Source organism: Serinus canaria, chromosome 1 (assembly GCF_022539315.1).
Source record: "Serinus canaria isolate serCan28SL12 chromosome 1, serCan2020, whole genome shotgun sequence".
NCBI classification, from domain to species: domain Eukaryota; kingdom Metazoa; phylum Chordata; class Aves; order Passeriformes; family Fringillidae; genus Serinus; species Serinus canaria.
In genome coordinates, this window is record NC_066313.1 from 10,283,137 (window position 1) to 10,309,064 (window position 25,928).

General features: G+C 39.7%; 1 protein-coding gene across 2 annotated transcripts in view; it reads right to left on the bottom strand.

Annotated features, from left to right (window-relative positions):
- Positions 1–226: 226 nt before the first annotated feature.
- SAMSN1 (SAM domain, SH3 domain and nuclear localization signals 1) overlaps positions 227–25,928 on the bottom strand; it is a 54,877-nt gene continuing 29,175 nt past the window's right edge. For both annotated transcript variants that reach the window (XM_018916823.3, XM_018916824.3), the window contains 7 exons: positions 17,949–18,020; positions 17,217–17,372; positions 15,439–15,559; positions 13,884–14,035; positions 11,668–11,874; positions 10,008–10,158; positions 227–1,465 (listed from right to left, as the gene is read on the bottom strand). In XM_018916823.3, the coding sequence (XP_018772368.2) occupies positions 1,260–1,465; positions 10,008–10,158; positions 11,668–11,874; positions 13,884–14,035; positions 15,439–15,559; positions 17,217–17,372; positions 17,949–18,020 (1,065 nt within the window). In that variant the 3' untranslated portion in view covers positions 227–1,259. The remainder of the gene's footprint in view (positions 1,466–10,007; positions 10,159–11,667; positions 11,875–13,883; positions 14,036–15,438; positions 15,560–17,216; positions 17,373–17,948; positions 18,021–25,928) is intronic.

A 25,928-nucleotide genomic window follows, 5' to 3' on the forward strand; every position in this document is an offset into this window, starting at 1 on the left:
TTTTCTTTCAAGCTGTCAGCAATATGTGGAAGCTCTTAAACATAAATGCAAAATCCCTTAAATTATGAAAATTTTGTGACTAATGACTGAGCAAAAAGTGCTCCTATTGACTTGATACACAGATTCTTATGCATGCTAAAAATGCTCAGTGGTATTACTATTTACTGTGTTAGTCTTAGAAGAGAGCAGCAGTCTTTGAAATGTAATGATCACATTAAAAATCAAGTATTTTTAAAGGCCTTAAACACATGATTCTGTTTATTATTGAAGGAAGTACTCTAAAAGAAGACAGGCAGTTAAAATGTGTATTCCAGTGTGAAATATACTGGGAAAAGACAATAAAACCTCATATGAAAGACAGTCAGGTACAATAACCATGTTAGCTTCCGAGTTCTGTATACAAATACATACTCTATTGACAAACTTCACTCCACACACAAAAGGCAACACCTTCACAAAACATTATCATAAAAGCATAACACTGATCCTGATGGCTTTTTTCTCTGTTTAATTCTCTGTATAATGCTTGGGACAAATGAGAACAGGTGTGAAAAGAGCCATAAAAAAATTGCCACTGCCACTGGGATGGCTCTGTTCTTCCACAACATAAGGACCACAGAGAACTGAATTCAGATTCACCCTACAGGTCTCTCATGCCTCCAGGAAAAAGTACAGGAAATGACAGCCTACTTTAGAGCTCACTTTGGAGAAAAGTGGTGTGAAACAGCTTTAATATTAGTGAGAATTGGCTTGGTACTTTTCAAAGTAGGGTATGACTGTATCCGCCTTTTTATTATGCTGCTATATCAATGAAAAAAATTCTGTACACAAATCAGCAAAACACAGCTGAAAATAGAGACAGTGTGATTGATCCATATACTTTTAAAATAAATATGTACAATATTTACATTTTGGACAGTTCCAGAAATTAACATCTCCAGATTATGAACCACTACCTAAAAAAAAAATCTCTACTATTATAGAAAATGCATTTGCTGTACAAATATTTATAAATACTTTTGTATAAACTTTTTCAGGGCAATATCTGTAGATTCATTGAAAAGAAAAACATGAGAAATTCTTATAGTCAACTAACATTTAGCTATCAAGTGTCCACATATGAAACAGTTTATAGCATCATGAATCAGAAAAAAGTAGATTTTCAGTGTTGAGAACATTTTGTATTCTGCTTCTGTGCCACCATACTGACAAATGTGATTGTCTTTTCTGAAAATCTGCAGAAAAGCAGCAGGGCCGAATCAGTTTGACTCACTGATTGTTATTGACTGCACCATGTCAGACAGGGCTTCTGGGTCTGCTTCTTCTTTACCATTATCTGAATTTTCTGATGAGATGTAACAGCCAGAATCTCTTGGACAGTCATTTAACTGTGATTTGTCAAAACTCTGGTGAGGGCTTAAGTTCTGCGTCTCCTGACCGTCTTCACTTTTCTCCTGTTCTTCAACTAGAAAGAACAGAAAAAGAAAGAAAAAATTGTCAATACAAGTACCTTGGGAAAGAGCTGAGATAGCAGCATGACTGATCTTGAAGAACTTTGGAAACAGAGCTGGTAATCTACACATGACTACATCAATATATTTTGTCCATCAGAAACAGAAACCTCAGCCGCAGAGAATTGAAAGTACAATTACACGAGTGAACAACATCTGAGTTGACAGTGAGGTTGGTCTTTTTCCTTCTGGATGTGTCTCAGAGATGAATGCTGGGGGCTTTGGCCTGATCCTTTGTGCTGGGGTCCTTCAGGCTGTGCAGAGTGCAGCAGTCACTGTGTGTGGTCACCGTGCCCACAGCAGAGATGGAGGCTGTCCCCTCCCGAGCTGGTGTATCGCAGAGTGGGACACTGAATAAACCACTGAGCCTTGTTTAAAACACACTGCTCTATAGATCTGTGTCTTTGGAGTGCAGCCCCCACCACCTGGTGTGCTCTCTGCAGCAGAGAGATTGCACTGCCCTTCAGAAGTGCTTAGCACAAAGACGTGGTAACCAGCTTTTCTAAAGCACCCAGCTTTTCTAAAGCAGGAGTGGGTGGCTGATGGAAACTTCCACCAAGCTTAGCTTGGTATCCAGAAGGTTATTTTCCAAAACACAGAAACCTCAGAGGAAGCTGAGATGCCTGATTTCTGCTGTATGGTTTTTGAACACTGTTCCAAAACTAAGTAGAAGCAAATTATCTTGCAAATAAATTCGCCCTTGTTTAGCTGCTGTATGACTAATCTGTTCAAATTCAAAAATCTGGAACTCAGTGGCAGTATCAACAGACCTCTCAAGAAAAGTTCAACAAGAGAGGACATACAAGTATATGATGACTCCTATATGTACTGGTTTTAAATTTCCTCTTCCTGTTCTCTAGCTGTGAAGTACATGTTTACTTAAAGTAAATTTCTTAAGAAAATAAGCTATAAAATATATACCTTTCCATTTCCTACATTTTTTTCTTGTGCTGTTACCAACCACCTGTAGCTGTAGTTTTACTTCCAACTGTATTTGGCTTTCTGTACAAAGTATAGGGAACACATCTCAGAGGAAACAAATGGTTTTGCTCCAGACTTTTAGCCCTTCAGAAAAATGGTACCGTTTTGCTTTTGCAAAGAAAGTTCCCTTCTTCCACTTGTTTTGTTACTCTTTGGTTAAACAGTCAGTTCTGGATCTTTAGTCATAAACTGTCTCCATTCAAGTTGAGACAGAATGTCAGTCTGAAGATATAAAGGATTTAATGCTGTGGCAAAATCTATATTTATATTAGTTCCTAGAATTTTAAAATTTACACAAAGAACAGTCATAATGACTTTTATTTCAGTTGAATTGTTGGAAATTATAAGATTTGGTAAAATGGGAAAGATTTTAAATTTGATTTTTTTTTTTTACTGTCTTGTATTGAATAACAGTGAATAAATTAGAAATGAAAGACTGAAAGTTTTCACTCCTATACAGTGAAATGGAACAGTGGGAGAGTTTCTTTGGAGACCTTTTTCATTGTGTGAGATTTCAACAACCTTCACAAAGCATTTTGATTTACTGAGAAGCATTTTGAGGTCTTGATGGAAGTCTTGTAGATTTGTTTGGCCTGATTAAATCTGCTTAATATCTTCTAACTTCCAATTGCCTAATAAATTGAAAAACTTAGCTGATTTCTTTAAAGAATCCAAAGTCTCAACTTAGTTATTTTTTCAATAAAGTCTGAGGGTGTAAGCTTAACCAGATGTATTTAAAAGAATAATGAAAAGAATTTCCTTTAAATATTTTCCAAGGAATAAGAGTTCCACCTTGTTCTCTAATAAAGTCATTAATTGCACTTGCGTGCAAGAGCACATGTTGCAGCAGATTTAATTGATATCTCTAACTGTTTGATCTCCTTCTCACTTTACAGAACACAGTTTGTCATGTCAAATGTTATCTCTCTCTTTGCAGGGAAAATATTTGATCATGTAGGGTCCAATTGATTTCTGATTGAAGTCAGGAAGGAATCACAAAGGCATCACACCGGTGAAGGTATTCCCGCTGCTGTCGGCAGTGACAGAAGTAATTCAGCACAAAAAGCAGCGATGCCCCAGCAAAGCCTCGTCCTGAGGTCCTGAGTGTGTCCCCAGCTCCCTGCAACACCATCCCACCTTGGGGCAAGCCTTGGGGCACAGGGAGCCAAGGCTTGTGCAGCACCAGGAGCCCTCCTGCCCGGCTGCCTCCCCCTAATCCCCTCGGCCGCCTGACGCTGCTCGCTGCCCTTTCATCTGCTGCTCCAGATCATCTGCTGCCCTGGCAAGCACTGACCTAAAAAGTGTTAATCCTGTTTACATTTTCAAGGGCAGAGAGGAGCCTCCATCCACTTTGTTTGTTCTACAATGGGAAGAAGACCGAGTAGCCAGTGGATTAAAAGGAAAATGTGGTCTTAGTCGCTGTATTAGTGCCTTGTAACTGGTTGTCTATATAATCTAAGCAGCTCCTATGTGAACAACAGATCCTAATTTTTTTAATCAATGTCTCCCTACTGTGTTTCAGGGAAAAATGCACAGACAAGCCTGGAACTGTGATTTTTTTTTTTTTTTTTTTAAATCTGAATTTAGGTCAATTAGGAAAATGAGACCTCTCTATTTAAAAGACATACATATGTATAAAACTTCCTGTAAAACTAGTTGAATTTTCTTACATGAAAAATCAAAAACCGAAAATATTCAGGTGTTTGAGAGAGTAAAAATGTTCTATTTTCTATTTTTAATTCTAAGCAGAAAAAGTTGGAAGAACACCCCTCCTCCTCCATTTTTCTGAAGAAAAGACTCTAAGCAAAGTTTGGTGCCTTTTTTTCCTCTTTAAAGCAGTCTTAAATATTATGCAGTAACTACTAAACCATTTGAACAGGATCTTGAGAATTATAAAAATACAAATTGTGCAATTTTAGAAGTTGCTTCATGACAAGACCAAAGGAACTTTTACTCTTTTTCTTTTTTCTTTTATTTTTTTTTTAAGCTTTTGGCTCTTCTTATTCCATTCTGCTTAAGTCCTTTCTCTAACATGTACATGCTCAAGTTCTACATTAGGAAAGGTAGGTTTGCTGCCTTAATCTTTTGGGCATCAGAAGAAAGCCACGCTGCACAGAAAACAGGAATTGATAAAATTAAACTGCCGTTAGATGTTGCGGAATCATCAGAAATAACTATCTTATCAACAAATGGAAGTCCTATCATTTTTCTACAGTAAAGCAGTTTCACATAAGATAAATGGCTCTCAGTCACTGTTGTCTATGATATGGCCAGAAGAGCCCAAGATATGCATCATTTTGACACATATATTCCAGTACTCTTTTAGACAGTAGGATTATATTCAGACTTCTGAAAAAAAATGTGAGGCCTTTAGCCTTGGTAAGAGATGTGTGATGCATTCCTTATCTTCCTCAATACTTAGACCTTTAAAATGAGTTTTTGTTATTCAATGACTTAGATGTGCATGACACGTGCAAGGATAGATTTCTTTTTTCCTTCACCAGCGCTTTTCCCCTTTCTAATGAGGTTAAAGTCCTGATTAGGGAAGCACTTTAAGCTTGGGTTTAAGGGAATTCAGCTCAAGAATGCATAGAGGTCACTCTGACTCCTCTGCAGTTATGTCAGTTTAAACCAGATGAGTGGCAGGAGGCTTGGATTTTGTCTTGGACAAAAAGAAGGTCACCCAAGAGCAAACCAGACTTCGTGAGTATGCTCTCTGAGGGTTTGCCTTTGTGAGTTTTGTTAGCTGGGCTAGGAGCACTGGGCTCCTAAAGGCTTTAGGCTGAGTCACTCACCTGCCCTCCTGGTGCCATACTGAGCAGCACCTTTCAATAAATAAAGTTTCAAAATCACAGAATCACAGGATACTTGGAACAGACCTCTGGAGATCATCTGGTCCAACCTTCTGCCAAGGCAGAGTCACCTGGAGCAGGTGACATGGGAGTGTGTCCAAGTGGGTTTGGAGTGTTTCCAGAGAGGGAGATTCTGTGCCCTCTCTGGGCAGCTGCTCCAGTGCTCTGCCTCCCTCAGTGCAAAGTTCTTCATGTTGAGATTAAACTTCTTGTGTTTTAATTTATGCCCATTGTTCCTTGCCCTGTAACTGGGCCCCACTAAACAAAGTCAGTTTTGGAGGATGAAGCCAGACCTCCAATGTATGTGCACAGGCCATGTATCACCTGTACCAGTTAGACCATCCAAGTGTGAAAATGAAATGAGATCTCACAATGCATCAAACCCAGAAAGGACCATTTGGGAGCAGTAAAGGGCAAAAATTCTTGGAAAAGGTGCAAAGAAACCTGAAGAGGTTTGTGCAGTACTTTGGGCATTCAAAAGACTAAATATTTTGTGGATATTTACAGGTACGGAACTTAAAATATTGCATTCACTGAAATCAGTGGCACAGCTTTTTTGGGAGGAAAAAGTTATTGAACAGATATGAGAACTTGTGGTGAAAACAGAAATGAGAAGCTTCTCTTTTTATCTAAAATCTAAAAGCAAACAGATGTGCTTGAAAAGAAAAAAAAAATGAAAAATACTAATACTCATGCAAGGATGAGCTTCCTTTGGAAATCTGGAAATATTATGTTCAGACCAATGTTTTGTACCACAGTACAGAAGGGGAGATTGTCTTTGAGCACTATTTGACCTTGACAAGATACTGTATGATCCCATGTATTGAAAGGCACTGCTCAGTGTAAAATGGAACTCTTGGTCCCTGATTCTCATCACGTAAGGGATGTGACTGAGAACTGAAAGTCGTGTCCTTATCTATCTCCTATCTTGCTGTCCAAGAACAATAAATAAAGAGCAAACCTTATTTGGTATTAGTAGTGGAATTTAAAGTATGATCTGCACTTAAATGTGAAAAGTAAGCTAAGGAAATGGATTTGGGAAGATAAGTGTAAACTATTAACCCCAAAATTGCACATATTCAACTTTTGGGGTTTTTCCATAAAATGAACTGTATGCACATATCCAATGAAATCTAATTTTTCTTTAGCTCAGAGTAGCTTTGGACTAGTGTAACCCAGTGAATTTCAGGGATGAACCTCTTGATTAAAATCATCTATGTGAGAAGAGAATCAAGCCTATTTTTCACATACAGAAACATGTGTCCTGGGAAGCAGTCAAGAAAAAAAGTTCCAAACTTCTTTTATTACTTTATTCATTAACCATCCAGCAACTGCTTCACTTTAAAAATAGCATCCTAAAAAAACACAGACATCCATCTCCTGTCTAGAAGCCATCTGGGAGAAGAATGGAAACCTATTAAGAAATACTTTATGAAAAAGCCTTTTTTTTTTTCCTCACAGCCATGAATTCATGGAAACCAAGATTTTTGCCCCAAATATATAGGTTTGACCAACTTATAGAAAATCTAAAAAACTGTCTGAGAAGGGGGGAAGGTCATGAGGAGCTTACAAATCCTTGCAATTCTAGGATAGCCTTGCTACATGAAGTACTTGAAGATGATGAATTTGAGCCTTGACTCCGAGGAAAGGGAGGAAGAAGATAGTGCAGTAATAGAAAGAAAAAAAAATCTGCTTTAAAAACACTGTGTGGTAGCAATTGCTAAATAAAACTTATTTTTTTAAATTCATAGTATAAGATGGGTAAAATTTATTATTTCAAATTCACTCAGGTCTAAATCAAATGTAAGTTTAAAAATGTCACTGCCAAAAATCCTGTATTTTGCATGGCTTTAACTAGCATATAATGTGGAAACTACTGCTGCAGGTCTTTTGGTTAGAAAACTCAATAAATGTTTATTCTGCAAGATGAATTATGTACCCCAAGCATGTGTCATGAAGAAATTACTTGGTATAACATACAATAAATGTCAAGAAAAAGCCAAGGAATAACAAAGAAATTAAAAGCCTTGTAAAAACCTCTGGACATCTCACAAGATCAGATTTCACATTAAGGAAATATGAAATCTTGTTTTACTGCATTTTTAGGAGGGTCTAGTAAAATAAGGCTATGTTCCAGCACACTTGGTTATTCTGAGTAATGGCAGTGTCAAAAAAACTCAGAAACCCTTGTATTTCAACTCTGGGCCATACCTGCCTCTCCATCCATCAGTCAAACACATGCTTCATGGAAGCATGAATGGAATGCAAAGACATGGAAGTCTTCCAAGCTCTGTGAGAAAGATGGGCCTAGAACAGTAAATACAGTCTATGGCCTTAGCTTACTTTTTCATACAGCTTATTTTTAAAAAGTGACATTTTTACCTGGAAAGTGCTGAAATTCTATCAGAATTCTCTTGGCCAATAAACAGATTACGTTGTAGCTGTGGGTAATTATGCAGCTCACTTCTAAGCAATGCACAAAATCAATTTTAATTAAAAAATCATTTATGCTGGACTGATCCATTTAGGAAAAAAAAAAAAATTGACCCAGGAAAGTTCAGTCCAGATGCAGAATTCACTTTCAGAGTAGCACCCACCTCTTTCAACCCAATTTTCCAATCTGATTGACAGAAGGACAAAGAGGTCAAATGATTCGTACAACGTCAGACTCACGCGGAGCTTATCCCCAAGATCATCTTGACGCCCTGTCTTTTGTTATAACAACTTAACAGATAGCTGCTATCCATTTTGGTCTTTAGTATCCTCCTTTCTGGAACAGGTTGTTCAGTTCTGTTCCCACCAGTCATGTGACAAATGCTCTGATCCCTTTGCAACCAGACACGACAAGGACTCAAGAACCAAACTAGGACAGTATTTACTCATGGCTTACCTTAAAATATACATGAATCTTACCAAATTTAACCAGACTTAAATGAATGCTTATAGCTGTTCTGACAAAAAGATGTGGTTCTGGTTCCTGTGAGCCTTCATAAATTATGGGAAAATTATTTGATTGAATTTGAATACTGGAAAGATTTGCTGTACCTATCTAACGTGCGTGTGAAACAAATATTCATTTCATCTCTTGAAATAAGACTACAGTGCTGTCACTGATTCTGAAGCATGGACCCCTTTAAAAGATTTAATGTTAATATTCCCAGAGCTGTTACAGGAATTTGAACTATTAAACCATGTAGATAACATCAGGGACACTGTTTTGCCTGGAGATGTGACTAAATCCTATGCTGCCAACGTAGGAAGAACCCAATTTGGATAATAAGGGTGAATATATTCATTTTCAGAATATGGGGCATATAAGGACTTGTGAGGTTTGGTTCTTGCACAGGTGCACGTAGAACATTAGGGGTTAAGACGCATTTGGTATTGAAAGCTGCTTGCCCTGCTTTTTGTTACCCAGCAAATACAAGCAGCAAACCATACTCTCACCACTACAGAACAGTTCAGCACTCGTGTGGTCTATTAGAAACCATCATGTTTCAGTTTGGCTTTCGCACCTATGCAAAAACTGCAAAATTACAATCTAGCATTTTTCTTTACTATTTTTCTGGTGTTAAATGTGGGAAAACATTTGCAGTAATAGGAGCAGAAAGTGCAGCAGGGCTGGTTCCCACAACAAACACACTATACTCAGTATGTACATTTTCAGGTGCCTTCCTGGCAGATCCCTGCAATAAAACTTGTGCAAAATGTAACCCTTTTCTTTTCTGGATTCACTCTTTCAATCATTGCTTCTACATAGACAGCCCTTCAAGAGTTCTTTTCAAACCTGTCATCTCGCAAAGCTATAGACCAGAAAGAACTTCTGAACCTGGAGGGCAAAGAAAACCTTTCTAATGGCACTCCAACATATTTGCAAGAGCCTTTCACTGGAAGTTGAATAAGAACAGGAACAACTTAATGTACAAATGGGGTTCCAAAAAAAGCCCAAACATTCAGAAACAAAATGAAAAGCTGTCTACATACTGAGGAGATAATAAGTGGATGCCTGAAAAAAATTGCTATTAAACTATCCAAGGAAGACATTGTTTATCCTTCTCTTTCTTTTTTCTGTGCTTCTCAATTGGAAGTGCACATTTGATGACATGACAGCTCAGGGTATGGGGAGTATGCACAAATATTAATGAAGATGAAAACCCCTCCTGTTTTGGCTGAGTATCTGATTAAGTAGGTGCTTAGCTGTAGTTTCTAAAAAAATGACATAAATTATTTACAATTCAAAGTCAGAATGGAAATATCATTAAAATATCATAAGAAAAGTTTTTCCTGTTCTGTATCCTAGCTTTTCCACTCCCCACAAAAAGAACAAGTGAAGAAAACAAAAGGGTGACCAATACACATGCATATACACACCCCATATGTTCAACTCTTGGAAGCTCACCAGAAACAGAAGTTAAATTAATTTTGAGAGAAGAATGCAAACCAGCTATTTTTTTTATTATTTTTTACAATACTTTCCTTCCAAAAAGTTAATTTGGATAAGGATTTAAGTGTGGGATGAAGTGAGAGAAGAAAAAAATCGGAGTTATCTGCAGAATGTTGTTTAAAAAAATTAAAGAAAAATCTTTTTTAGAGCTGTTTGACCTAAGCTCTCTTTTGCTTAAGATACTAGTGCATATACTCTTGACAAATTTTAAACACTTACTGTCACAGTCCTGGAGATTTTCAATTGCTGATAACAATCTTGCCCTATCTTCTGGGTTAGAAATATTTAATTCAATGAGGTGGCTTTCATGTAGATCCTTTAAGTCCTCTAGAGTTTCATAGCCATTCAGCAGGAGGGTTGAGGCATATTCCTATGAAAGGAAACAAGCAAATCCTCTCATGGAAACAAGCATTATGTTTAGTAGAGAAACAGGCACAATTTCACTCTTTGGCCAGGTTGAAATGGGCTCCATTTCTCAGTCCAATTGACTTACCTTTGGCAGAGGTGGAGAGCATCCCAGGATGCCTGGGAGTCCTCCTGGCCATGCCAGCATCTGTGCCTGCGCGCCCTAGCAAAGCCCACCAGCAGACAGGACCAGGGCAGGGCTCTGTCAGAAATTGTTTAATTTCTGTCTGGACTTTTGTGGGTCATTCCATGAGTGTCTCCCAGCTGAGCCCAGAAGGCCTCTGAGGTTAGGAGAGCTCTGCCATTTCACAGGAGGAACCCCTCAATACAAGCAAGGGGAGAAGCAGAGGGAGCCCTGGGCCCTGCTGTGTCACACAAGGTCCCCCTTGAGCTGTGTGTCAACTCAGTGCAAACCTCTGTGCGTGCTCCAGGGAAAGGAGTGTTTGCATCAGCAGCAAAGCAATTACCCTTATTAAAAATGTTACTTGTAAATCATGACCTCATTACACTTTGACACTCAGTCAAGATCTAGGGCTGCAGGGAGGGAGAGAGGCGCAACACGAGCCTGGTGCAAAAATACTATTGCTCCCTAAAGATCACAAGAAATGAGAAACACAAATTCTCAGTTTTGGCTCTGGAGTCAGACTGCAGTCCTGCCCCTGAAATGTGCACAGCCACACATCTCCTGTACTTAAACACACAAATGCAGTCAGGGTGACCTGACAAGTCACCAGTGTCCCTCTCTGAGTGGAGGAGTCTCCTAGGCCAGCCACATGATGAGGTAAAATGCAGTTCTATAAGCCACTCATGAGGTCTTTCCTGGTCTTAAAAACTGAAAACCAGACACAGTTAAGGGATAAGGGGATATTACCTCAATATTTAATAAGGATCCTTATTGGTACGCACTTCACCAGGGTGGAATGTGCCGCAATGCACACACACCATTGATTTGTATACAATTTATAGACCTTAAAAATGTATAGACCTCAGCATATCTAACAAGGTATGCCCCAATGGAAGGCCTGGATGAATGGTGTGATATGCCCCCATCCATGGAATTCCCCCCTGGATGGACCAAACCTCTAGTTTACAGGATATTTTCTAGAGAGGACCTTGCTTTCCCAAGACAGTGTAGGGTTTTCTGGCCTCCTCTGATGAGGTCTTTAGGATGTTTGGTCTCCTGGCCTAACAAAATACTAGGGCTATACAGTTATCAGACTTGTGGAATTACATGTATGCATGCTAAGAATACTGAGATTACATACAAGTTATATAAAAGGTATATAAAAGAAAAGGCAAAAAATCATCTTGGCATCACTCACATCAGATAAAATACAGACACGAGGTTGCTTTGCTTTGCTTTGCTGATATCAAAACTGCTGAAACCTGCCTTTCTCCTCCTGCCTGTCAATGACATTCAAACCTGAGCACACAGAAAGGGAACATTTCAGAGCTGGGAAATGCCTTGGCTGACCTGCAGATGGACACATTCCAGGAGCTCTTGCAACGTCTTAGGCTTGGTCCTTTTGCTTCCTCTGTGTGGGTTTATCTTCCTGGGTGCAGCTTCTTCTTCCAAGATAATATCCACATATATGAACTTGAAATTTCCTACTTTGTTGTTCAGCATGCCTGTCCATATGCCCATGGGAGTTTTGCAGATGATATCTATGATGTCTCCTTTCTAGAACAACAAAAAAAGCACACACCACTGCTTACACCTCTGGTTTGTTATGTGTAGCTTTTCCTCTGTAGACCAAAACCAACGTTAGTCAGTGTGAAGTAACTTTTTTTAATTACCTTGATTTAGTGCCTTTGCTTTTATAAAATCCCAGGAAAACAATTACAGAAAGTGGAGCTAGCCCTTATCTCCAAACCTTTGTGAAGGAGAGGTGAGCACAAGCAGCCCCTCTCACTATTTTTGTGCTCCACTTGGTCCCTGAAAAGGGATAGAGTTGCATCAGCAATTAACTTTCGTCATGGGCAATGGGCATAGTTTTGGCAAAAATCAAGGGATGACTGTAAGGTTATTTTCAAAATATGTGCCATAGCCTCTTAAGGGTCTCCAGAAATAGACAGCTCATCTATGTGAAAGGTACATTCCTACCCATTTTACAGGAAAAATCACTGGCTGCATTTGTCAAAGATAATAAAGAACATTTAACTCCCTTAGCAAATATGAGTGCTTAACAGGATGACAACACAGCTATATCAAGAGGGTTTTTTGGTGGAGGTGTTCACAGCCAGACTGTGGGAACCAAGGTCTCAGCTCAGGAAAACAGTCATTCTGAGTAACTCTCATAGAAAAAAGGCTCTTACAAAGTCATGCACTCTGCACAATTTGCTCCCAAGGACCTCAAAAATGAGGCCTCTCTTCTTGACACGTATCACAGAAAAAGGCTGAAAGCCTTTGAAGAGTTATCCAACAAATTCCTGCTTCATTTGGGATTCTGTTACATAGTTAGAAATCAAACTCAGCTTGTTAAGATGTGTTCACAGCTCCATGATGTATATCTCTTCTGATCTGGTCAAGGAACAGCAAGTCAAGTGGTCACCCTAGTTTTTGTACAAACCCAAGTACAAAACTGACTGTGAGCTGGTGACCTGGTTTAGTTAGAACATGGGGCTCAGAGCTGTGAGCACATTTGTAATGGAAACTAAACAAACATTTATTTTAAGGTCTACAAGCACATGTTATTCTACAAACTCGTGCAGGCTCAGGAGCTTCAGATGCAGGTGGATGCAGGTCAAGATTAGGCAGTGGCTTCAAGCCAAGCTGCAGATGCACTTTGAATTCAGATTCAGGGTACTGAAATTTTATGTGATAAATACAGGGGATTTCAACCCTAATTATCAACTTATAATTCCATAATACACCATCCTAATGACTAAAAAAGAAACCTATATGATCCAGCAGATATTTGCCATTTCATGACCACTTAAATAGTTAAAACTTTTAAACTGCATTAATAGAAATGCCCTAGATGTGGGTGGAAGTGGAGGGCAAGTGCTGAAGACTGCAATTACCAGCAGAGCAACAGTTCTCATGTAGGCCAGAGAGGAGGAGAGGGAGTCTGTGTGAGATACAGGATTTGGCAAAATGAAGAAGCTGTGAAGAAGAAAAGAGTCTGAAGGGCTGAGGTTTTTAAGTAATGTTCAACTGGGCCTCTGTTTGTTGCCCTTTCTCACTCTCACAACCCAGACACCCCTTGCCATGTCTGGGCTGAAGAATGTTAGCAGCTCAAACATAGGCTTAAAGAAAAATTTAATGGAAAGGCAAACTGTTTTTATTAAAGGCAATGGGTACCACTGCGCTTTGGATATATCCCAGTTGTGACTGGGAAAGCTTGGGGAGGCAACTACACATCCCATGAGACTTTCTTACTCCAGACCATTTATGTGGGAAGCAACATGAATTTTACTCTGAGGAAGGCTGAGGTAGGTAGAGAGATACCATGAAGGGGTTCCTACCTGGAATCTGTGCCTTAAAAAGCCTTTAGCAGCACTTGGCTCTGCAGCCTTGTCTGAACTAAGTTCTTACAGAAGCATTGCAAAACCAGAGCAGCCTTGCTTTCAGAGTGTTCCATGTGCTTGAGCAGGTAAAAATTCATTATTAAATGTATTATTTACAGGTAAAAAGTGGTGCCCCTGGCATTGCTAGTGGGAGAGGAGGAGTCCTGGTGGCTGTCCTACCTTGATTTTCAGCGAGTCAGTGTCATAGGGACTGGGTGTGAAGTCGGTGTGCACTTTGGCTCGGCCGCAGAAGGGGCCGTTGTAGGGCACCTCGTCGTCCAGGCGGAGGCTGTCCCTGTTGCTGGTGCCATCAGAGCAGCTGGTCACCCCACCTGGGAGAGAGGCAGCTTCAGACACCCCTGCACCAAATGCCCAGACATGCAACTCTGCACAGCAGCCCAAAGGAAGGGGTTCAAAACCACAGAATCAGAGACAGAGCGTATCCTGTGTGGGTTTGACACGTTCCAGGATAACTACATTCAATAAAAATCATGCTACAAGAGACAGAACAAAATGGGTAGGAGATCTTTCATTAATATCTTCCCTAAAGTAATCTTTTTCTGGTGATGATACTAATAGACTACGCATTTTATTTACAGACTTTTTGAAATATTACCTCTGCAGATTAATAAAATGTACCCTAAAAGTGCAATTTAAGGAATTAATTCTGCTGAACTTCTCCTGTTTATTCAGAGAAATGAAAAGAAGTACTGTAGAAGTTATTTTCTTTCATTCCAGAGCTAGCTGAAACATCAAAGGAACCTGCATTGCAGAGGGAAATTTTAATCTTATCAACATTTCTGCCTGTCATTTTATCCAAGTTGAGCAATAAAATATCAGCAGAGTAATTCAAGCAAATTTGAGCAAGCTCTGCAATATCCCATCCAAATATGTTTTTAGATAAGAGCAGCAGTGTATTGGAAGTAAACTCCCATATACGATTTTCACAAATCAAGTCACAGAAAATGATCATAAAAATGGTTTTGTTTGAGGTGATTGCTTAAGTGCACAGTTCCATCTCAGGGCCAGATTAACTCTAAGTGCAAATGGTCTAGCCTGCAGCTCCAGCCTGCCCTCAGGGCTCAGGCAGTCCCTGCAGGGGGGCACAGCAGTGTAACCAGGGATAGCTGTGGCCTGCCACCCAGCAGATATCCACAGTGGGGCAACACAGAGAGAGGTGGAGGCACATTTCTCATCAGACTCATCAGCCCTCTGACCAAAGCTACCCTGATGGGGAGGGGTTTCAGAGGGTTTCAAGTGGGCTGTGTCTCTCTGCATCAGGTCCCAAAGCTGCCAGGTGAGACCCACATCTCCCACCATCTCAGGGAGACTTTGTCTGCCGCACATCTCCGGGGCAAAGGATGAACTCTCAGCCAGCCCACCAGGAGAGGACACTTGTGTGGCTGCACCCAGTGACTGCACACCCAGCACCAAGGCAGTGATAACCCCACAAAAATTTGTGGTGTATATACCAGCACTATGCCCTATAATTCTTGGTTGTTTTTTTTTTTTTTTTCTTCAGCTAGTATTTCACTCTTCAAAACACTCAATTTATTTCTGGATAAATGTATACCTATGCTAGCTGCTACCCATTTAACCAAATTACTCTTTTGTCTGCCAGAATGAAGAGCTCTCTACCATCCCATTTTTGATCACCAGCTCTGATTCCACAGACATAAGCAATAACTATATTGATCCAGTGACTGAATAAGAAGTAGAGATGTCTTGTACTTACTAGATGAGCTCTGGCCACTGTTCAGACTATAGAGACTTTCCAAAGAGTCACTGGTTTTTAGGGAGACCTTCTCGGTGTGTGCTCCACCACCAGGATCACTGTCATCTTTTCCCTCTTCATTCTTTAACACAAAAATCAAATGTTAACCCTCAAGAAATGTTTTTTAGAGAATTTTTTGTTTGTTTGTTTTAAGGCATCATTGGAGATTAGCTCATTGTTGCACTTTATGAAGAACTCCTTTGTGAGAGAAGGCATTTTTTGACGCTGATGCCTGGTACTAACCATGCCCAACAATCACCCCTAGTGTTTTATGATCCTGGGGAAATTCCCTCTTGTTTCTGCCCCACTCTCTTCACCCCCTCCCTGCTCCAACAGCTAAGCTAGGAGGACTGCAACACAGTCCAGAGCTGAAAGCTTCTAACGGGAAATTTGTGGGCAGCCTGATAAGATTTTGTCTGCTTGTCTCAGAGAAGGAAATACAAAGCTCAGCTCTGAAAGCAGGTGGTGAAGAGCTGGCTGGCACAGCTGTGTTTTACACTGAACTTGTGAAGATGGTGGTTGCTTGGTGGCAGGCTGGGGACAGCTTGCACACACGTGGGGCACTGGTATGCTCTAGCACCGTGCTCACCACACTGCCCACATTCACCCTGTCCTCGAAATCCAGGGCATTTCAGAATTAACAGGTACATGTTTCTCTCACAAAGTCTAATGGTGTATGAAATTGGCCCCTTGAGTTTATCCCAATAAACCACACCTCAGGAATCACAGCCTGTTCAAACCAATAAGATCCATATTTCAGTCACAGTTAAGTTAGAGATGATGTAACAGATAAATTAAATAGGGACGATCTTTCAAAGGGAGAGATTTTTCAGTAGAATCCATCATGTTGCTGGTGCATGTGATATCCTAATGCAACTGAAACTTCCTTCAGCACATTGTATTTGGGGATTTTAAAATTAGTTATTCACCACTTAGATGATGAAGCAAAGATGACAGTGCATGTGTGAATTAGAGACCCATACAGGTACATATCAGGCAGAGCAGTGAAATGAAGAACTATACTGGTTTTCAACAAGAACTGTGCTTGTTAAACCAGCCAGCAGCATAACAGATTAATCAGGAGGCTGGTATTGATTATCATCATCTCCTGCAGGAAGGAAGATCATGCTACATGTGTGTCCAACCAGATAATCCATTGAATTTCTGTCATGGGAATTGCTGCTTTAAATGTGCAGAAAGGAAATATAAGATTATGGTTTTTATGTTTAATAAAGATAGTTTCACTAAGATTAGATAAGGTAAAAGGAGACAAGGCATATGTGTTGGAATTCTCTAGGATGCTGGCTGACCTTTACAAAGTGGACTTCAGAATAATTCTTGCACTGGGGGATAAATTCTTCTAATGAAGCTTTTTGCACAAACTGACCATTAGACTGATGATGGGGTTCAAGCAAAACTCCCTTGTGTCTACATGATGAGGGTTTTTTGTGCTCATACACACATGCTCATGCAAGTGCTCCTTGATGAAAAAGCAAAATTAAATGAAGTAAAATTCTTATGACTCTCTTGGGTCATAAGTGTGTGATTTGTGTGTACACTAAAATGCACATGAAAGAGCAGGTACATACCAAAAGCTTCATTCAGTATGTGTTGTTACCCTGGTTTTATGGTTTGTCACAACTGAGGACAGTTGAAACATGAACAGAAAAAATGCACATAATATTTTTACTACTTCACATCTATTTCCAACAAATACAAGGCTCTTAGGCCATATTTACCATCTCCTCAGACAGTGCCTTGATGTATTTTTTACCCATCTTTTTCTTCATGGTAAGTGAAATGGCTCTCATCTTCTTACTCAGGCTTCCTCCATTGTTTGCTGCTTTGATTTGTACTGCTTCCCCAATGTCACTTATAGTCTCCAGCTCAGATATCTGTTTTGAAATCAAAAAGTAAGCAATAACTCACCAGGAAAATAAAACACAGCAAACTGAAGCAGAAATTACAGGGAAATATTAAGGACACTAACACAGTTAGCATGACAATATTCAGTCATGGACATTTTCCTTGGAAACTGTGCCTAAACAGTTTTGCAGCACAATACTCTATGTATGAATGACAGAAAGAAAATCTATTTTATGGTAGATCATTTTGTTTCCCATTATTTATTGTCCCTAATATCAATAAGAATTGAGGGAATTTTTGCAGAGGTCTTGAAAACAAAAGTGAGACATCTGTGGGTTAGTTGTAAAGTGCTGGTTACTTTGGGCGTGCACCAATGTGAAGTACACTTTTTAAATTTTTTTTTTTTAATTGTTTCTATTTTCACATCAAAGTGCCAAAGTTTAGGTGTGATTCTCTTTTTTGTCAAGACTTCAATCACTGAACAGACACAGGTATAGAAGTAATGTTCTCAGCACTGCAAAATTTACACAAGAGCTTCCCAATGTTTTTGCATAACTCTCACGGGAAAGTGAACTGCAGAAATTCAAACTTAGTGTTCTACAGACCTCAGCTGAATCATCTGTCTTTGATATCGAGTGGTGCCTGAAACGGTCGAAGCTCCCAAAGCTGCTCGTGCGCTGCAAAAGAAGAGAAGACAAACCTTGACTCACTGGGGCTGTTCTGCTTTGTTCTGTTATTAAGACTTAAAAACTGTCAAGCCACCTGTTGGTGTTAAAAATCCCTCCCATATCAGTGGGCCATGAACGGCTGCATCCAGCTAGAAACAAAATATGAGGCAACTGTAGGGGAAAAAAATTATGACCATACAGGCAGAAGTAGAAAAATAAGTAAGAGAAACAATACTGCTTCAAATACTAATTAGGTAATGGATATGATTATGAGTTCTTCTACATCTGTTTCACATTACTTATGTATGTAAATAACCATGCATTGTTTGCAGGTAAGAAAGACTTGTTTATGAGTTTCAAAAAAAGGTGTCATCATAAATATGATACAAGCAATAGACTTGTTTGTGGTGGTGTAAATTGTGGCAATTTATACAATGTATTTTTGCAGCTGGGAAGACAATTTATGATTCTTTACCATCAAGAATGAGCAAGGACTGCTGAGGATTATGAATATATCTTGTCCAAAATGCACACATTGCAGAGGGAGTAAGTAACAGAATAATCAGGCAGGCCTTGTGCTTTTCTTCCCATTTTTCCAATTAGAAATCCTGATTTTTAAACATAGATGGATACAATTTTCTGCCATGCCACAGCTTTACTTGGCTTAACAAAGCTGCATCACCTGAGGAGTGCATTAAGACACAGCGACTGGGTTGCTCTGCCTTCCTTCTAGTTTTCACTCTTTCTGCATGTGGATAAATGGCATGGAAAGGAGGGAGGTGGCACAGCAGGTTTTGAGGAGTGGGGTCATAGAGAAATACCTGTCAGACATGCTCAGGCACAGCTGCCTGACACTGCACTGCCCATGGGGGAAAAAATGCATAAAATCAGCATTGATGCCAAGTCTGGAGTCTCTTTAAGTGTGGCACTAGAAACAGCCAGAATTTGGACATCTATCCACTCTACAGTGTCTTTAAGAGCTTGTTTTTATGTCTTCACCAATACTCACAGCTAGATCTAGAGTGGCTTGGTTTTTTTTAAGTACTTCCCTCTTCCATACTAAATGAAAATCTTTAATGCAGTATGAGAGTTCTTGAGCAGGGCTCTCTATTATACATGAGGCGATATAACTCAGTCTATTTTTTAGTATTCAGAATCCCCTCTGGAGGAAAAAGACACTGAACAAAATAGTAAACCACAAAATAAATACATTCTGTCTGATTTAATAAGTGATTTCAGACTATCTGGGCTTCAGCTTTTCCTGTACTTATTCATCCTTTTGCCTTGCCCATGTGATTTCAGCCAAACTAGTTCCTTGTTCCATTGCTTCCTTCCCCCACCCCCAGCCACATGAGTCATATTTTCATCTCCCCCAGATTTCTAAAGCACCCACTGTGCACTCTTCACCTGGCATCTCCAGATCCCTCCTTTTGCTGTCAATCCAGGAACTTCACAAAAGGCTTGTGAGCTCCCACCTTTCCTATTACAGAGTTCCAATCTTCTCCACCAGGCAAGAATGGTCATGAGGCAGCCTCAGAAGCAACAGAGGTAGAACATCCTTTGGGCAACCTTATTTGTTAAACATTTCTGCCACCTCCACCAAAAAATGAGTGTGGACATAGTGGGAGCCTGAGCAGAGTCAGATGGATGGAAGAGAAAAGCCTACCCATATTTTGGCTCCATGTTCTGAGCAGTGCAGCTTAAAAGAATAATAACATTCTCTTTTTGCCCCTGCCCTATATTTCTGGGCACATCTAACCTGAAAAATATTTCCAGACAAAGGTTATTTGAAGAAACTGACCCAGATTTGGGAATATTTTTGGACAACCATAATGACATTTACTATTCACTGAGGGGAAAATAAAAAAGAAAATACAAAAATCACTTTTTATTGATTGTAAAATCTCTGTTGTCTAAACACTGTGGTTTATTTGTTTGGTGTTTTTTACATTGTGGAACTGAAAATTACAATTTGAATTGTACATTTAATTTTACCTAAAATTCCCATAAAGAGCTTTGCTATTAAGTAGATGAAGAACATCCTGTGACAAGGGGTTAGCTCAATAGTATGATATAAAAACACAGCCCTTAGGATTATGGTTCTATTAGACAGGATTAACACCTTTGACTAGCTTGTCATCCCAGCCAAATGTGCCCTGCAGCACAGATCAGGATGGAGAAGGGAGCCTGGGACTCATAGCAATACTGGGAAGGGAAAGTATAAAATTGTCTCAGCAATCTCTAAACATACACTGACCTTTCTGTTGCATTCCAACACTTCAATATGTCTAGTAGGAATAAGTGTATATTAAAGTGCAGATGTGCTGGAAATAGTTTAAAGGGAACAAGAGGGAAAACATTGTTTAGTGTTGGTCTTACCTATAAACAGCTTGAGCACAGTTATTCTTTTTTGACCCTCGAAACAACCTTATATCCTACACGTGCAGGAGCCCGGGGCTGTTTGTAGTGTGCTTCAATGTTGCTTCATCCTCATTAAATATTAATAAGGGTTACAGGATGATTTCCACTGTTCTAGATAATGGTGTTGCTGCACTGGAGAGCACTGAATAGGGCTGCTTCAGCAGTTCTCTGCACTAACTTTTTCCATTAAGTAATCAATAGGCACCACCTTTTAAAAATGTATCCAACCCCATTATACTGATAACGAAAAGCAGATTTAGGAGCTCCTGGCTGCAAAGGGAATGGGACTATTACTTCCAGCAGTGTCAGTCACTGCATTAGTGTCAGGGAACACCTACTTTGTGAAGATATGGACAGGCCTTATTTCCAGGTGAAGGGAAGCTTTTAAAGTAAATGCAAAGCTACTAAGAGAAAATACGCTATTGACTTTTGATACCAGGATTCAGCATCCTATAAAGTTAAGTGGTTTTTCTGGCTCAATTCATGCAAGAGCTACCCAGGGATATGTTAAGCAAATATGAATTTGCTCAGTAAAATCTAATGGAGGCATGGGCAGAGGGAGAAACAACTGTTTTCCCACACAAGGACTGATCAAATAATTTCTAGAAATCAATTTCATCTCTTCCCATTCAGTATAACAAACTAACATATTAGAAAATATCAAAGACACTTTGCAGTAGTTTAAAACCTTCTTCCTTCTCCTATCATTTATTCCCTGAAATCCAGGAATTTTAAATAATCCTTTTAAAGGGATAAATGCTATGTAATTGTTGTTGATTTTAATTTGGACAGTCTGCAGTTGATTGTCTGGCTTGACTGTAAATAGCCTATCATTTTCCCTAGAAAATAATATGGTATGGTATGCAAATAGTAGGACAACAGCAGGTTCTGCATTCCATGTCTTTCTGTTATAAAACATCCTTCCCTTGTAGGACATATCATAGGAGAAGTAAGTTCTTGTCTGTGACAAACTAGTCAGAGCTTCCCTGTGTCTAAAAACAACCTTTGAGCCAAAAGTGACTGCAGTTATCCTGATAAATAATCATTATGGGAGATATTCATCCCATATTTTTCTTTGGACAATTCACACTGCTCAGCAATGTGGTTGCCTGCTGTCATAAATTCTGGCCCATTATATTTTGCTTCAAGTCCTATTCAAAATATCTTTTAAATCCTGCATGTGTCAAAGGCTTTACTGACCCTCTCACACAAGTAAATCTCTTCAAATTCCTCCATGCATTTTAATTTTTAGCTTCCATTCATCCTTAGACTTCCCAAACCATGTAAGCTGTACAGGGGCAAACGTGGACGCTGAAAATAATAAAAAGGGAGCTCAGCATGTTGCTCAATTTCCTTGCCTGCCACAGACACTTGTCTTCTTCCCTCTTTTTTGAGAGCAGATACAGCAGCCCTCAGGAGAACAGCCTGTTCTTGCTGCTCTGATTGATGGAGATAAGTGGTGATCAGGATTTGATTCATTTGTTCTATTCCCTGATGGTTCTGGTCCCTTCAGAGGGAGGAGACCACTCTGAGAATGAAAGAGTTACCAAGTAGGGATGAATATTTCCACTCTGCTAGCTTATCTTCTTGCATAGATAATCAAAAGAATTGTCTCCTACTTTCCCAGATGGCAACATAGCAATTTATAGCTTTTTGGATGTTCTGTGGGAAAAAACCCCACAAACCAAACACCACCAAAAAAATCCTCACTTCTGTATGAAGAAGAAGAATTTGCATAAAAGATTAAGCGACTCTCCAAAGGGTAAGAGAAGCAACAAAAGAGAAAACATCATGATCTCTGTACCAGAGGGAATTTTTCCTATTTACACATTAGTTACACACACAGAACTTCTGACCACTAACCAACACATTAATATAACTTTATAGCCCACATGAAACACAGCCTAAACCTTGCACTTCACCAGTCAAAAGCAATAAAAAAGATACAGCTTGTTCCTGCTAACTCAAATAGAGCAATCTACTGAAATGGCATTTTTAACTGGCTTAAAAATGACTCTATAAAAGACTGGTTGTTATCATGGCCTGGTGTTCAGTAGCTACATGGAGGTAGGGGAGAGAGGGGAGCAAAGTGGACCTTGAGCAGAACTGCCACCATGAAGCCTCAGATCAAACACCCTAATTTTAACAGTGGAAAAGGACTGGAAAAGCAAAGCTGAATTTAAAAAATGAGCTAATCATAACTAACACTCCTCCTGGTGAACAAACTGCTCTCTCCAAAGTAAACACTGAGCAGCTGTTTTATCAGTGCCTATAAGTGGTACCAGCCTCAGTCTCTCAGCCCCAACTCCCTGCTGACACCAGGCACGGAGTTCCCAATAACCCAGTCAGAGTCACCACTAGAAACCCAGCCCCCAGTGCTTTCCAGGGGCACCTTGCCCTGGGCAGCCACTGGGGCAGCTGAGAGAAGGGCAGAGCTGCTGTTCCTGAAGTTAAACGAGGGTGGGATTTTTTGCAAGGTCTGTAAGTCTTCCTCTGGAAGGAGCAGCCATGCAGGACATCTGAGCAAAGAGGCAGTTTGGTCTGGCAAAAAAAAAGAAAGTGCTGTGTTGATTAGACGTCTTTGTGAGGGACTAAATAAGGAAGAAATTTAGGAAACACCAGTCTTGACACTCGGAAAGTTTTGTGCAAGTGAGTATTGCAAAATGTGCTGGGGGGGGGAAGGGACTTGACTCCACTTTTTTAAGATGCACATTGACCCTGAGTTTTGAGCATCATTATTCCTTCCCAGTTGCTGCAGAGCACTCTCAGTTCCTAGTGAGAAAAGTCACTCCAAATGCTCTTCTGGCAGTCTGTCCAATTCTGGGAGTGTGCACACAGGTATTTGCAATAATTATGTAATTAAGACTTTATTATTTATATGACATTTAATTAAAAGTGACTTTCAGTAGCACACAAAACCATGAAAAGAAAATGGCTTTAAAAGAAGGTTAAGGATGTGTGACAAACTCAGAGGAGCTGTGAAATGACAGTTAAGGATTTGGTATGATGTGCACTTCCACCTCCCTGCTCTCCTTTTTCTACCCTTCATTTACACATGGGCAGAAACACCAAGGGATGAGCCTTGAAATCCACCCTCCACAAAACCATCCCTGCAGTAGAGGGGAGCACTGCCTAGTTAAACACTACATAAGCATTGCAGGCTTTGAACTTTAATCCCTTAAATACCAACATCTTTCCTTTCCTGAAACTTCCTCCTCTTCAAACCCTCTGAATTCACAGACGAATTCTCACATTTTAAAACCAAATCACCTAGCAGCTTCAATTAAAGTCCTTTCCCTGCTTTCTTAAACAGCATGATTTAAATAATGTTGTGTGTTATCTAGGTCCTGACCTTGCAGGGTTTTGCTGGATTTCCTGTGTGAGAGAAATTACTCACAAGCATGTTTGCCTCATAGAAGACAAAAATACATCTGCCTAAAGAGGGGCTGAGAAGAATCCAGCCCCAAAGGTTCAGTTTTACAGGGACCCCCAGGCCTGGCCAGCACACCCATGAGAGGGGCAACCAACATGCACTGGCAGAGGAGGTGGGAATGTGGCTGTTCAGTGGAAGGTGTTCCTTCAGACGACCTTCCAGATGAAAACAAGATTAAAAAAAATAACCTCTAAGCCACGGTCAAGTCTGACCATCCCAAAAGCTCGTTTGTTCTTTTTCTGAAGAGTAAGCAAACTTCAGAAAGCCCTTACATGAGTTTCACTGCCCTACTGCAGCCTTACCCTTGACAACAGGTAATGACCAACAGTAAGCTAATTCTAAGGAACCTGGGGGAGGGGGCCAGAAAGAGAGTTAGTTTTTATTACTTTTAAATGAGTGTTTGATACATCATCTTGGTTCCTCTGATTAATGTTCGCAGCAAACTCAGCCATTGGAGTTGTAATGTTTCTGCAAGCTTCCCTACAGCAAAGCCCAGCCATTAATTCAGTGGCATATGTCAGCTCAGCAGAGCAAGGTCACTCTTCTCTTTCAAGGGGAACCTTTTTAGAAATAATAAAACTGACAGAAAGTTCTTTTTTGCATGCTTTATGTCACCTGAGGTTGAGTGCTGCAGTTAATATCACAGAGCTTATAAACATTCCCATCTTCAGCAGTCTCCAAACCCACCGGGCTCTTAGAAACTCAACTTTTTTTTTTTTTTTTTTTTTTAGTAATATAGTGACAGCTTTATGTGGGGCAGATATACAGTATGTAATCCTAAATGAGTAAAAAGTAAGTAAAAAATGAACAAATCTTTTCTTGGGCATTTTAGAGGAGAAATTTTGGAAGACACTAAGGACTGCTGATACTGCAGGATATTAGTGCTTAGAGAAAAAGATGTGGGATTAGGGTCTTTATCTCTGTGGATGCTTGCATCTTTGGATAAAGGGAAGAAATTTAAAAATGCACCAGTTCATCTTGTTTCCATTTCACTGCTAACTGATACTGTATAAGCATGTAATGTAAAGAGAGCCCAAATTTAATTGATCCATTGTGGAATGATTTTGAATTTGTAAGTAAAGATGTCCCAGTCATCTGCTATGATAACTAATTGCAACTGGAACTTATTTATTGGGGTACAAATATAATGGAACATGATAAACAAAATAACTAGGCGAAGAATAGGATCCAAACAATAGGCCATTTTCCCCCTCATTATCTCCCTTCAGACATCCTGACTACACTTGATTAATGAATCCATAGTGAGATTAGCTGAAATTGCCTTAATGGAGATGCACTACAGTAGAGAAGCAAAATTCAGTGCAGTATCTCTCATCAGACACTGTGAATTTGAGTGCTTCATCAGATCTATCTGTCCATTTATTTAAATCATTTTTATATTGGAAAACAAAGCAAAAAAAGCAACAAAGAAATAAAATACTAGGTTCATTAGAGTGGGTTAACTTTTGACTCCTTTGAAATGTAGACTAGGGTCACCATTTTTGCTCTTTGTTGTGTCCTCCACTGTCAAATGGCTATGTTCCAATGTTGGCTTGTTGTCATCCACTGGCCAAAGTTATCCTGATTATCCAGTTGAAGAAAGCACATGTGGCACTTCATTGCACCTTCTCAGGGTTCAAAAACTGGACGTGCTTGCACAATTTATGCCTGGGAATACTAAAAATGCTCCTGGGACTTTTGAACTTATAAGTTCAGCGAGCTTTTGGTTTTGTATGGAAGCTGAGAGAAGGTTGGCAGCTCAGGGCTTCCATATGACTCAAGAGTGTGTAAGAATCCTTCTTAATGCACAAGTTCTAATGTATTAAATTCCATGTTTGCTTTGTAGTGCAAGCTCTATAATTACAATCCTAGGGGAAAAAAATCTAGGAATCTGAATATATCATTCTGATTCTGTTCAGGTCACTCCAGAGAAGGAATTAATACAGTCAACAGCTCACAGGGGTACCAGTAAGGGCACATGTATTCCCCTCTTTCCATTTGATTATCTCTGTGGCATGAGTTGTTGTGATCACAGCTCAGTGGAAAACTACAGCTTCATTTCA